We start from the raw sequence: 13,434 nt of genomic DNA, 5'->3' as shown, positions 1-13,434 counted from the left end.
AAGTACAGTTCCCGCTCAGCCCAGTCAAAACTGTTCGCTGCTCTGGCCCCCAATGGTGGAACAAACTCCCCACGACGCCAGGACAGCGGAGTCAATCACCACCTTCCGGAGACACCTGAAACCCCACCTCTTTAAGGAATACCTAGGATAGGATAAAGTAATCCTTCTCACCCCCCCCCCCCCTTAAAAGATTTAGATGCACTATTGTAAAGTGGCTGTTCCACTGGATGTCATAAGGTGAATGCACCAATTTGTAAGTCGCTCTGGTTAAGAGCGTCTGCTAAATGACTTAAATGTAAATGTAAATGTAAAATGTAGTGGTTCTGGGTGGCACAGTTAGTAAGTATATGGCACTAGTGACACTGGAGTTGTGGGTTCAATTCCTACTGTGGTAACATATGAAAATGTATCGACTTACTTTGGATAAAAGTGTCTGCTACATAAATGGTATATGCTACTGTGCTGACAAATTACATTTTAGTAAAGTAGTGTGAAACCCCCCATCAAAAAGACAGCAGCAAATTAATTTTGGATACATGTTTACTGTATATTAGGGATGCATTTGTTACATACAGTACATCTCTGATCTTGTCAATATCAGATTTTTCTAAACTTACTTTGGCGTAAAATCATAATAGTACATTTAAGCAATAAGGCCCTAGGGACTCTTCTTACGCACGGCACAACGAGGGGTTCCTAGATATAGCCCTTAGCCGTGGTATATTGGCAATATACCACAAACACCCGAGGTGCCTTATTGATATTATAAACGGGTTACCAACGTAATTAGAGTAGTAAAAATACATGTTTTGTCATACCAGTGACATGGTCTGATAAACCACGGCTTCCAGTCATTCACCATTCAGGGCTCAAACCACTCAGCTGATGATGTCTGATATACCAAGGCTATCAGCCAATCAGCATTCAGGGCTCGAATCACTCGGTTTATAATACAGTATATATCATACTTCATATGTTTATACTTTACAAACATACATTTTCATTACAGTTTCTTTCAATCACTATGGTGCAATTTTCACAACAAGTACGTGTTACATTTTCAAAACTCTAAGCACAAAAATCAAAATAGATAATCAAAATGGCTCCTGTTTCAAAACTCTTAGCACATTTTCAATTGACTGAGTACAACAAACAAATTCACAAAGTTAGTTGTTCACTGCACCAAATCACTCTTTCAATTTGGATACATATTCAATCTAAGTATCTGCTTTTCAAAATGCAATATTCACTTTACTTTTGATATGGTCTTCTTATCATTTGTAAAAAATACAATTAACTATCATTTATTTAAACTGCTCCAAACGGATAACTACTGAACCAAAACTATGTAGTGCCTCGTTAACTTATAGGTTTGATAATTTCCGAACAACGTAAAATTCAATATTTGAACTCATAAATATATACATTTAACATCCATTTATGTTGGAAGGTAAAACCAAATCATATATGGATGTGGCTGTAAATACTACATCATCATTTTCCATCAGCCAGTGTGCTTCAATAGGACAAAGTGGAAAGAGACTCTATGTGCTATATTTTGGAATTGTAGTGTAGTGTACAATGCACTGCTGAAATACCTGGGTTGTATTTAAGCAATAAGGCCCGGGTGGTGTGGTATATGGCCGATATGCCACAAACCCCTGAGGTGCCTTATGCTATTATCAACTGACTATACTGACTTAATTAGAGCAGTAAAAATACACGTTTTGTCATACACGTGATATACGGTCTGATACAGCCAATCAGCATTCAGGACTCGAACCACCCACTTTATAAATAACAATATATTCCACTTATTATCTGAATTTCAAGTGAGACAGGCGATACTTTAGAAAAGGTGATCTTGTACAATGTTGGATTGGCAGAAATGGAAAACAACACTGTGCCACATTTTTACAGTTGCCAACTGTTTTACAATACACCTATTTCTGATGATTTCTCCTACATATGTACTGTAAAAGGATAATGAAACTGTAAGACTGACATAGAGTGCATTCGGATCAATTGAATTTACCACAGGTGGACTTCAATCAAGTTGTAGAAACATCTCAAGGATGATCAATGGATCAATTTTGAGTTTCATAGCCAAGGGTCTAATATTTATAATATTTATTTAAATAAGGTATTTCTGTCTTTAAAAACCTGTTTTCACTTTGTCATTATGGGGTATTGCATGTAGTTTGGTGATCATTTAAATCAACATTTTATTGAAACCATTTTCGAATAAGGCTGTAACGTAACAAAAAGTGTCAAAAGGGGAGGGGTCTGAATACTTTCCAAACGCACTGTATTTCTCAACATGCTCACAACCTGCCATTAGATACAAATGAAAGAAAATTGTGCATGTGAAGTTATAGTCAAATACCGTATGGAAAATAATATTTAGCATATACTATTCTTTCAATTCACCACTTAAAACAGTTGACATCTGTATCTTGTATTTTTTGCTATTGAATTAAATGGTAGTTTTAGCCCTAGAGGTGATCTAAGTCACATAATAAAATAATCCCCATTAAAATCCGTCAGTTTACAGTTGTTAAATCACTTTGGTACTATTTTCACAAGTAGGTGGTACAATTTCACAACTCAAAACAGATAATCAAAATGCTGTTTTTTCAAAATTGACTAAGTACAACACACAAAATCACACAGTAACTTTTTCACAAAACCTAATCAGTGTTTCATCTAGAAATACCTTTCATATAAAGTAATTGCCTTCCACAATGACAAGGTAAAAATCTGTTGTTCTGCCCCTGAACAAGGCAGTTAACCCACTGTTTCTAGGCTGTCATTGAAATTTGTTCTTAACTGACTTGACTAGTTACAAATGAAACCACATTTGGTCACCATATACTGTAAAAGGGTGTCTGTGAACTCTTGCAATTAATTTCAACATGGAGAAAGAAATCAAAGAGCTTGGAGACAAGGGGCCTGTCAGAGAGGGAGGCAGATGGCAAGGAACTGTTGTGTCTGATGAGGTACTGGCAATTGTTGTTGACCATGTGGTTAACAAAGGCCTTACCATGGCAGAGTAGTTCGCTCCAATCTGAAAATATCAACTGAAAAAAATAACTTACCAAAATATATTTTAGAGGTTGATGCTGCTGTGAACCATACAGTGGTGATAAATCTTGGTGGGCCAAACACATTTTTTTTTAGATGCATGCCAGCAAAGACTACACAACATAACACAACACAACACTAAAAAATACATTAATTACACTATAGCGGTGACAAACGGTGCTGTAAGAATATTTCAAAGATAAATACACAACACAGGGGACGTGAGGTCAAGAGTACTAAAAGTCAATAGAGTACTAACGGTCAATAGGGAATTATCAATGGAAATAATTGGTTTTCAGTTCAACATCTGTTAGGAATGTCAGTCCTGAACTCATAGCTACGTGTGGCATGTTCTCATTGGTCCAACCTGAAATAGGATACTTGTTATTTAGCCATTGGCCCAATTATTCTAATTGGTCAACCACAGGCTAGGGCTGGGTTATAAACTACATCCTGTCCCTTTGTTCACTGGAGAGAATCACTGAAGACAGGGGAGCATGAACATCTACCATCTACCTACCTGCATGATTTGTCCTCTTTGAATAAACCAATTTCCTTCCCCTGATTTGCTTTGGGGTCTGTGCTATTGAAGAGTAACATCAACTGCTGACAGTGCCCACAAAGTGTTAGGGCCTACATAGAGCTGTCCCAACAGCAGATATTTATTTTCAGCACCATGGAGGGAATCCTTACCACCGCTACACCTGGCTATCAGGAGAGCCTTGTCTGGCAGCGAAACTGTTCATTCAGCCTCATTTACTGCCTTTAAAAAACATAGCTGGTATGGATGACTTGCTTAAACAAAGGTGGTTTTTCACTGACAATTGAGATGTACAAACTATGGCATAAGGGAACGATGAGTGGATAAGAGACAATCCATAATTTCGGTCGTAGTCAATATAACTATCTGTTCAGCACTTCTTAATTGTACAGTGACATCATTCAGAACATGGGCCGTTCCCTCAGTATTCTCCCTGTACACCAACTCAGAACAGTAGAATAAATAAAGGGGGCATATAAGCAGACAATGAAAACTCTTACAATATTCAATGATGAGATTTCTCTAAAACAGGCTATAGGCTACATGTGCACCACCAAGTCAGAACAGTAGGCTAAGTTATGAGGGGGAAAGGGACCAAATTATTTGGATGATCACATGGGCTACTAACAGCTTACTACACAACATACACTTAGTATTACTTTCTTAGCTACAGTATACATATCTCCCTGGCATTTTTTGACTCCTTGTTGTGCTGTGCTCACTTGAACAGGAAGGTGGTGTGGCGATCTTTCGTGGGCAAATTTCGTCATCAAACTTTGTCCTCACAGCCTGGCATTCTCTGAATATATGGTGCTTTCAAGACAACTGGTAACTCGGAAAAGAACAAGGTCAAATCATGACGTCAGTGATCTTCAGGTTGGAGCTCTAGAATGAGCCCCGAGTTCACGACTTGGAATTCCAAGTTGGATGACCGTTCAAAACGTATTTTCCCAGTCTGAGCTAGTTTTTTTTCTAGAGTTCCCAGTTGTCTTGAACTCACAGAAGTCTGAGATTACCCAGTTCCAAGTATCCAGTTGTTTTGAATGTGGCAGAAGTCATGCTGGATAGACAGCATGGCCAATAAATTCAACCTTTCTTGGCCCATGTGAATGTTCATCCTTTTAAGCTTGGAAAAGAGACCCTTAAACCCAAACTTGGACCACACACCCTCTCCACCAAATAGCAGGCAGGGGAAGCAAAATAGTGATTGCATTGCAACGCTTGCAGTTAGCCACTGATTCCTTCCAAACCACTCATTGTTTAATTTCCAACCATTTATCTATAATTTCTCTTCATATGATAGGGATTGAAATTAATTTGCAGGTAGTTTGTTGATGTGATTCATGATGATGTTCGCTTGTTTGGCTTGCTAGCTAAGATTTTAAAAGTTTGAAGTTGACATGATCAGTCCAATTTAAGCTACGGTAGATATAACATGATTTGACGTCATTTTATCTGTGGACAGTGACCTTGAGCCTTCTTGGATGGGCACTTCTAATGTAAATCTATGGCAGCACCCAAGGAGGCTTGAACCTTCTAGCTATCCATGTAGATTATGTGGTGAGGTAGTGTCCCCATGAGTGACAGAATAATAAGCCTATCACGGCGCAACTAGAGAGGATTACCAACCCCTATGCTCTGTATTTTCCTCTGGGTGCCCCTCTACCACAAAGCACTGAGCTAAGCTGAAACATCTGCATTTTGGAGCTGCCTTACTCAAGAAAACTTTTGCTCTGAATGACGGGTTGCCACTGCAAGGATACTGTATCTTTGTTGATGAAGCGGCTTCTATCTGTCCGAAACTCGGCGCCGTCCAAGTGCCTGGACAACGTGCAGCTATCTCTGAAGATAGTGTGGTAGGATGTAGGCCATTCCTTGGATCCTACAACGCTGCACACCTCATTGTGTTTCTTAATGAAATTGAGAGTTGGCCTGTTGAGGATTTTTTTCCAGCATGCAGGTGGAAGGTGTACAATCGCCATCCCCATGAGCGAGCCACCTTCCTTCTGGCCATGGATGAGGCATGCTACAACATCAATGCAGACCAATGTCAAGCTTGGATTCGCCAGGCGGAAAGGTTTTTCCCGCGGTGCATGAACAATGAGGACATTCACTGTGGTGTGGATGAGAATTTATGGGTGAATGCTCAAGACAGGCTGGATGCAAACTTGTGCTAAATGTTATGTTTTATTTTCATTCATTTAATTTCTTGCATTTGATTACAGACAGTACACCTTTGTTTTTTTTGCATGAATAATTTTAGAGGATGTCTTCATTGATCACACCTTTGACTACACATTGGATAGATATTAAAGATATCATACATTTTCTGTCAGTTTTGTTGGGTAATGTAAGTGTATTGCCTAATGTGAAAACTGTGTAATCTATTGTAATTGACTGCACTGTAGCATATTGTAGCATATTACTTTCAGCACTTCGAAGGGCGATTTGAAACACGTATCTTGCATTGTTTTCTATTGGATTAATTTAAAGGAGGATTATTTAAGATACTGTTTGAAGAGGTAGGGTTTTAGATGTTTTCGGGAGATTGGCAGGGGCTCTGCTGTCATAGCTTCAGAGAGAATCTGGTTCCACCATTTGGGTGCCAGGACAGAAAAGAGCTTGGACAGGGATGAGTGGGAGCTGCCTTCCCGTAGGGGTGGGAGGGCCATGAGACTTGAGGTGGCAGAATGGAGTGCTCGGGTTGGGGTGTAGGGTTTGAGCATAGCCTGAAGGTAGGGAAGGGCAGTTCATCTTGCTATTCCGTAGGTAAGCACCATGGTCTTGTAGAGGATGCGAGCTTTGACTTGAGGCCAGTTGAGTTTGCGGAGGAGCGGGGTGACATGAGAAAACTTGGGAAGGTTGAAAACCAGACGGGCTGCTGTATTCTGGATAAGTTGCAGGGGTTTGATGGCACAAGCGGGGAGCCCAGCCAACAGCGAGTTGCAGTGGTCCGTCTTGTCGAGGTTTAGCTTGACACATCCAAGTTGAGATATCTGCCAGGCACGCAAAAATACTTGTTGCCATCTGGAAAGGAGAAAAGTAGGTAATTTGTGCCTACCCAAAAAAGGGGTTAAATAAATATGTGTATAAAAAACAAATAATTTTTCCTGAGCTTTCTTATATCTCCTAGATATAGGACAAACACTGCAAAACCTTGTTTCTTATGATATTTTTTTACTGTCTTTTATGCCATTTATGCATGTGTTATTCAATTAGTTTTTCTGGGCCAAACTCAATATTTTACCAATAGCTTAGACTTTTTTAAATGAAAATGACTAAATGGTGAGCCTATTATTATCTGATGTATTGTTAACTAAATGAAACGTTCACATGGTATTTCACGGAAAACATTGATTTTGCATGAATGACTCAGTGGTGAAAAATGTGTGAAACGCCAATGAATGCATAATCAAAAGTTCTGAACATAAGATAGGGGGCATTCCAAGTGTTATCAGTTTAGAGTTTTGTACTTATAGTTTTGAAAATATACCACTTACAGTACATCAGAAAAATGCGCAAAAGTAATTGAAAAAAACTGTATGTAGTTCTCAAAATGTGTAGTAGACAAACCAGTTGGAAATCTCTAGGTTTACCAAACAGTTAAGTTATTATCAATTAACAGCAGTCGGATGAATTAATAGTAAAATGCATGTTATGAGTTTTGTACTAAGTGTTGTGAAAATGTACCGCATACTTGAAAATTGCATCTAGCAATTGAAAATAATAGAAAAAAACGTCACACTTTATTTGGATAGTCCCAAATAGCTGATTTACAGATGGCCATACTATCAACAAACTATATGTTGATAAGCAACTGCAAGGTTACGGTTAGTGGTAGGGTTAGGTTTAGAAGAAAGGTTAGGGTAAGGGTTAAGATTGGGATTAGTGTTAAGTTTAGGGTTATGATAAGATTTAAGGTTAGGGTTAGTGCTAAGGTTAATGGAAATGTGGTTGACAGATATTTGACATCTAAAAACCACAATCTACTTGGGACTATCCAAATTAAGTGTTACCAAAATTACAAATAAAAGCTTATTCAAATTCATGATGGATGTAGAACACATCTTGCATTCCAAAGAATCATCAAAGAACCCTTTCTTACAAAAATAGTTATTCAAATAAAAAGAGTGTAGGGCTAGACTAGAGTGTAGGGTTAGGAGATAAACTGAATCTAAATCTCAAATTGTGTTAGTGGTAACTATATCTACCGCACTCTTCAAACAAAGATTTTAAAAAAGGTATGGTCTCTGTATATCAATTTCTGTCCTCTGGGAGGAAATAAGGGATTCAGAGGGCACCATTTCCTTAAACATTAGACTATAAACAAAGCTCTAAGAGGGCAATTAATCTACTGGTTCCATGGCCTATGTTTTGCTTTTGGAAAGTGGTCCCCTGGAAGTTCCATGGAGATGAAATACATTTTTTAAAATAGTGAAGTCCATCGCAGAAAATGTGCAACATGTCCTTCTCACTGCATCCCCCACACATAGAGTAAGCAGAGCTAATTAGGCTGTATGTCTGCCCTATAGCTCCCCTACTGCAGTCTATAGAATTCTATAGAATTTTAACCAAAAATTGCATGCTGTTTTGCTTTTGACATCTACAAATGTAACACTCAAAAAGAACAATGTTTTTCAGCAATTAGCTACACAACAAGGCAGGCTGAAACATGAGCGTATTTCGGAGGCAGCAAGAACTGAACCACCTGTTTTTTTGTAATTAGTTTCCATGGCTGCATGGGAGGGTTTTAAAACATGTGAAAGACTAACAGCCCTAATGTAAATAGTCGTACATACTTTTTGGAGCTATGTGTTGCCACCATCAATCATATCCAAAATTCTCCAACACAGACAGAAACCGTTATATTTAGTGACCACTGACCAATTCCATATAATTTTGTTTTACAGTTTTTATGCAGTTTTCTTGTTTATAATATTAATCAATCTTTACCACCAATAATGATGAGGATATAATGGTATGTGCCCATATGTATGTGGATCATGACCTTTTAAAGAGGCAATCAGCAGTTTAGAAATGCATCCATAGGTCCTATAGAGATCTATGGATGCAAAGACTGATCAAAATTATAGTTTTAATAACAATGTTTTGAGACAATATAGTGTTTGTTTACATTTACTTTGTTTACAAACTTTGGAGTAAAAGTTTATATTTTGGGTTCTGATGTGGTACGACAGTTAAACTAAGCTCATGAGGCATTTACAAGTTATATTCTTAAGCAATTCATAAGTTTAAAAAATGGATGTTAGCAACTGCAAATCACCCCTTTAAAATGATCAACAGTTGAATCCCTTTTGGACTGAACACAGTTGGGAGGGCTTGTGTGCATTCCAAGCATATTCACACCAGGTTCTGAATCAACATGGGGGACGTTTACAGTTGGATGTCAACTCTTTAGTTATCTCAAACACTGGAACTCCATGCTTCAGGCACATTTAGAAAACGTGTCTGTGGAATTGACTGAAACGTCATTAAGTTGCCTTAAATATTTCAGAAATTGAAGTACCACGATTGAACTTTTAGCTAACTGTGGATGGTATAAACAGTGTGAGCCTTAAGTTCAGTGGAATTAATGAAAGTGTGGATTTGTTATTGGGTCAAGTTACTACAGCCTCTGCTGCATAAATAGTACAGTTACTATTGCTTTGCCCAAAGAAAAATGAGGTCTACAAGTTTGGCAGCACCTGCCACAGGCAGTCTCATATGATACACAGATGCTTAAAACTTAACAGGACACATTGTGTGCAGTTTTTAAAATAAAATAAATATACAATTATCTATAGTTGAAGTCGGAGATGAACATACACCTTAGCCAAATACATTTAAACTTAGTTCTTCACAATTCCTGATATTTAATCCTAGTAAAAATTCCCTGTCTTAGGTCACTTAGGATGCCCACTTAATTTTAAGAATGTGAAATATCAGAATAATAGTAGAGATAATTATTTATTTCAGTTTTTATTTCTTTCATTACATTCCCAGTGGGTCAGAAGTTTACATACACTCAACTAGTATTTGGTAGCATTGCCTTTAAATAGTTTAACTTGGGTAAAACATTTTGGGTAGCCTTCCACAAGCTTCCCACAATAAGTTGGGTGAATTTTGGCCCATTCCTCCTGACAGTGCTGGTGTAACTGAATCAGGTTTGCAGGCCTCCTTGCTCGCACACCTTTTTCAGTTCTGCCCACATATTTTCTATGGGTTTGAGGTCAGGGCTTTGTGATGGCCACTCCATTACCTTGACTTTGTTGTCCTTGAGCCATTTTGCCACAGCTTTGGAAGTATTATTGGGGTCATTGTCCAGTTGGAAGACCCATTTGCGACCAAGCTTTAACTTCCTAACTGATGTCTTTAGATGTGCTTCAATATATCCACGTAATTTTCCTCTCTCATGATGCCATCTATTTTGTGAAGTGCACCAGTCCCTCCTGCAGCAAAGCACCCCCACAACATGATGCTGCCAACCTGTGCTTCACGGTTGGGATGGTGTTCTTCGGTTTGCAAGCATCCCCCTTTTTCATCCAAACAGAAACGACGGTCATTATGGCCAAACAGTTCTATTTTTGTTTCATCAACCAGAGGACATTTCACCAGAAAGTACGATCTTTGTCCCCATGTGCAGTTGCAAACCGTAGTCTGGCTTTTTTATGGCGGTTTTGGAGCAGTGGCTTCTACCTTGCTGAGCGGCCTTTCAGTTTACGTCGATATAGGACTCGTTTTACTGTGGATATAAATACTTTGTACCTGTTTCCTCCAGCATCTTCACAAGGTCCTTTGCTGTTGTTCAGGAATTGATTTGCACTTTTCGCACCAAAGTACGTTCATCTCTCTCATACCGCTCCTTCCTGAGCGGTATGACGACTGCTTGGTCCCATGGTGTTTATACCTGTGTATTATTGTTTGTACAGATGAACGTGGTACATTCAGGCGTTTGGAAATTGCTTTCTTTTGATTTTCCCATGATGTCAAGCAAAGAGGCACTGAGTTTGAAGGTAGGCCTTGAAATAAATCCACATGTACACTTCCAATTGACTCACGTTATGCCTATCAGGCTATCAGAAACTTCTAAAGCCATGATGTCATTTTCTGGAATTTTCCAAGCTGTTTAAAGCTGTGGCACAGTCAATTTAGTGTATGTAAATTTCTTACCCACTGGAATTGTGATACAGTGAATTATAAGTGAAATAATCTCTCTGTAAAGAATTTGTTGGAAAAATGACTTGCGTCATGCACAAAGTAGATGTCCTAACCAACTTGCCAAAACTCTAGTTTGTTAACAAGAAATTTGTGGAGTGGTTGAAAATTGTTTTTTAATGACTCCAACCTAAGTGTATGTAAACTGTTCAACTGTACCTCAACATGCCCAATATAATCATAAACAACTAAAAATACAGCTCAAACTGTTGATAATATGTGTGTTGCATGCCTATGATCAGAATATCCGTAAACTGAGCAGTATGGCATTAACCCTGTGTGACTAAAATGGACATAAGATCAATCAGCTATTCTGCCTCTTATTTGCAATTTCGTTAACGTGTAAGATGTAAAATTGTTAAAAGCTTTTCATTATCAGTTGGAAATCTTAAAGCTGACTGGCCAATTCGCATTTGGGGAAGCTTCTTGGAAGTCTGTTGTGATTCAGTTACTTTGTCATCTATTCAACTTGTCCTATTGCGGAACATTTTACTAATCAAACTCAAATAGCCTACAGCTCCCAATCAATCACATTTGCTCTTCAAGTAACACAATCTTCTTCACAGTAGTGCCCTCCAGTCTCTTTAAAACAGCTAACGTAGTCCAGATCATCTGCTTATCTTTGGTAGTGTCTGTGAGTTGCTCCTCTTGTTTTTTATTGCACTTAGCCTGTAGGCTATGTAGTAGCACAGAAGCACACAGGAGTCAGGTCAGGTGACTGCTGGGTCTGCACGACTCGACAAGATGATGGTGGTGAAAATAGTGCTTCATGTTCACTCACATGTCTCCGGGAAAGTTCATTTGCATATATATCTCTCCACTGTCCTTTCGCACCTCTTGCAGGTGACATAGCAGCACCAGTGGTACTTGCATTGGCATCTCTCCACAATTCTCTCAGTGTAGGCATTGTAGCCACGACCACAGCACATGAGATTGCAACTCCCACTGTCATTGGATGTCTTATTGCATTGTCTGGAGACAAAAAATGTTTTCCAATCAATAAACAACAATATAAAACTCTTATGAATTAGGATCAAAATTAGACCTTCAAGGTGTCAAAGGTAGAGTAAAAATCACAATTTCCACTGAAACATTGAGAGAAACACAAACATACCTGTCCTGTGTGCCGAGTGAGCCATGCTTCTCATTGTGTGTGCAGTAATCTGGAGAGCTGACCAGGTAGACCAACTCACTCTCTCTCACTGGTCGAACGTTCAACTCTCTGGGGACCAACTGCTTCCTTGTCCCAACATGACGATGGATCACTTTCGTGGCAGACAGGTACTTGGATTTGAGGTCCATGGCAATGTGGTTAATATCATGGAGGCCCTTCCAACATGTTTTGACAGAGCAGGACCCGGACACCCCATGGCATTTGCATTTTGTCTCTTGAGCATCAATAAGTGCCTGAAAGTATAGCATAAATTATATTAGGATATAAACATGTGTTGCCACGTTTTGCAGATGTTAATAATATAATATGTTGTTTATGATGTAAAAAAAACAGTCAAAATGCCAATGCCACTATTAAAAACAATGACACAATAACTTGTGCGTAATTACCCATGCATCAATATGTATATTTCATGTCAATGTGAGATTAGATCATTACCTGTCTTCCAACTGCATTATTGTGCAAGTGCATGAGTCTGAACGCCTGAGAGCCAGATCTGCTGTTTCTCATCGGTGCATCAGAAAAGGCAGATCCCATTTGGAGACCGTAGCGCAGGTTATCACCGCATCCTCCCCATATGAAGTCGGGCCCGGCCTGTTCAGCAGGGGCTGGGGCGCACGAGCAACTGGGGAGCTCTCCAGACGAGCAGGCTCTGGCAATGGAATGACTCACTAAAGCAGCCGCTAGCGAAAACACAAATGCGGACTCCCTGGTGCCTGCAATAGAGCACAGCCAACAGATAAATCAATGCAAATCACAACCAATCACAGAAGTTTACAGGCCACATGATATACTCTAATTTCTAAGATACTTTTTAAAGTGCCTTTAGCCTACCTTTTGCCAAATCTGGTGTAAAACGAGGGGCTTTTTCAACAGATGAACAGTTCCATCGCATGTCATTGAATGTGTTCTGACAGGTATTTTTGGTCAACTTGGCGGCTTGGACAATACTGTGCATCAGCTCGAGGTTTCTCCGGCAAAGTTGCGATTGATCAGGTGCCAACCAATCTAGTAGCTTGCAATGATGAGTTTGATTCCAGCCTACAGAGCTCCCCTTTACAGTAAGTCCGCTGCAAAGGTAAAAACAACAACATTGAATTAGGTAATCAGCTATTTCATATGGCATAGGCCTATTAAAATAACAAAAATATGTCAGTAAACAAAGTAGCATAGGCATCTGAATAGGCCCATAGCTACATACAAATAAAATAGTAAGGAATACTTACAGCCAAAATATAGCAGCACAACAGTTCGCGTTCACAATAAATGTCACTAGAAATAAATCCATGCCGAATTTCATTGTAAAAATGAAATAGTGAATCCTCTGCCTAAAATAAAAGTATAGCTCCAAACGATTCCTCGAGTATCCAGTGATTGTTTTCAGTTTGCCTCTGCGGTCTGGGTTGGGGTCAGGCGGTTT

General features: G+C 39.1%; 1 protein-coding gene across 1 annotated transcript; it reads right to left on the bottom strand.

Moving 5' to 3' along the window:
* Nucleotides 1–8,556: 8,556 nt before the first annotated feature.
* wnt11f2 (wnt 11, family member 2) lies at nucleotides 8,557–13,434 on the bottom strand. The gene is made up of 5 exons (XM_035783207.2): nucleotides 13,241–13,434; nucleotides 12,849–13,084; nucleotides 12,453–12,730; nucleotides 11,955–12,247; nucleotides 8,557–11,812 (listed from the first exon to the last, which is right to left on the bottom strand). The coding sequence occupies exons 1-5, from the start codon at nucleotides 13,312–13,314 to the stop codon at nucleotides 11,638–11,640; spliced, it is 1,056 nt and encodes a 351-aa protein (XP_035639100.1). The 5' UTR covers nucleotides 13,315–13,434; the 3' UTR covers nucleotides 8,557–11,637.

Source organism: Oncorhynchus keta, unplaced genomic scaffold (genome assembly GCF_023373465.1).
Source record: "Oncorhynchus keta strain PuntledgeMale-10-30-2019 unplaced genomic scaffold, Oket_V2 Un_contig_6244_pilon_pilon, whole genome shotgun sequence".
Lineage (NCBI taxonomy): Eukaryota > Metazoa > Chordata > Actinopteri > Salmoniformes > Salmonidae > Oncorhynchus > Oncorhynchus keta.
The sequence above is the reverse complement of the archived record's forward strand: the minus strand, read 5'-3'. Positions and strand labels throughout refer to the sequence as shown.

What these genes read in the sequence shown, in the direction of transcription:
- wnt11f2 (XM_035783207.2), bottom strand. Translation starts at nt 13,314, where the DNA reads ATGAAATTCGGCATGGATTTATTTCTAGTGACATTTATTGTGAACGCG. An exon ending in TACACCAGATTTGGCAAAAG is followed by an intron (nt 12,731 to 12,848) that starts GTAGGCTAAAGG and finishes GCTCTATTGCAG; the next exon opens with GCACCAGGGAGTCCGCATTT. An exon ending in TCACTCGGCACACAGGACAG is followed by an intron (nt 11,813 to 11,954) that starts GTATGTTTGTGT and finishes TTTTGTCTCCAG; the next exon opens with ACAATGCAATAAGACATCCA.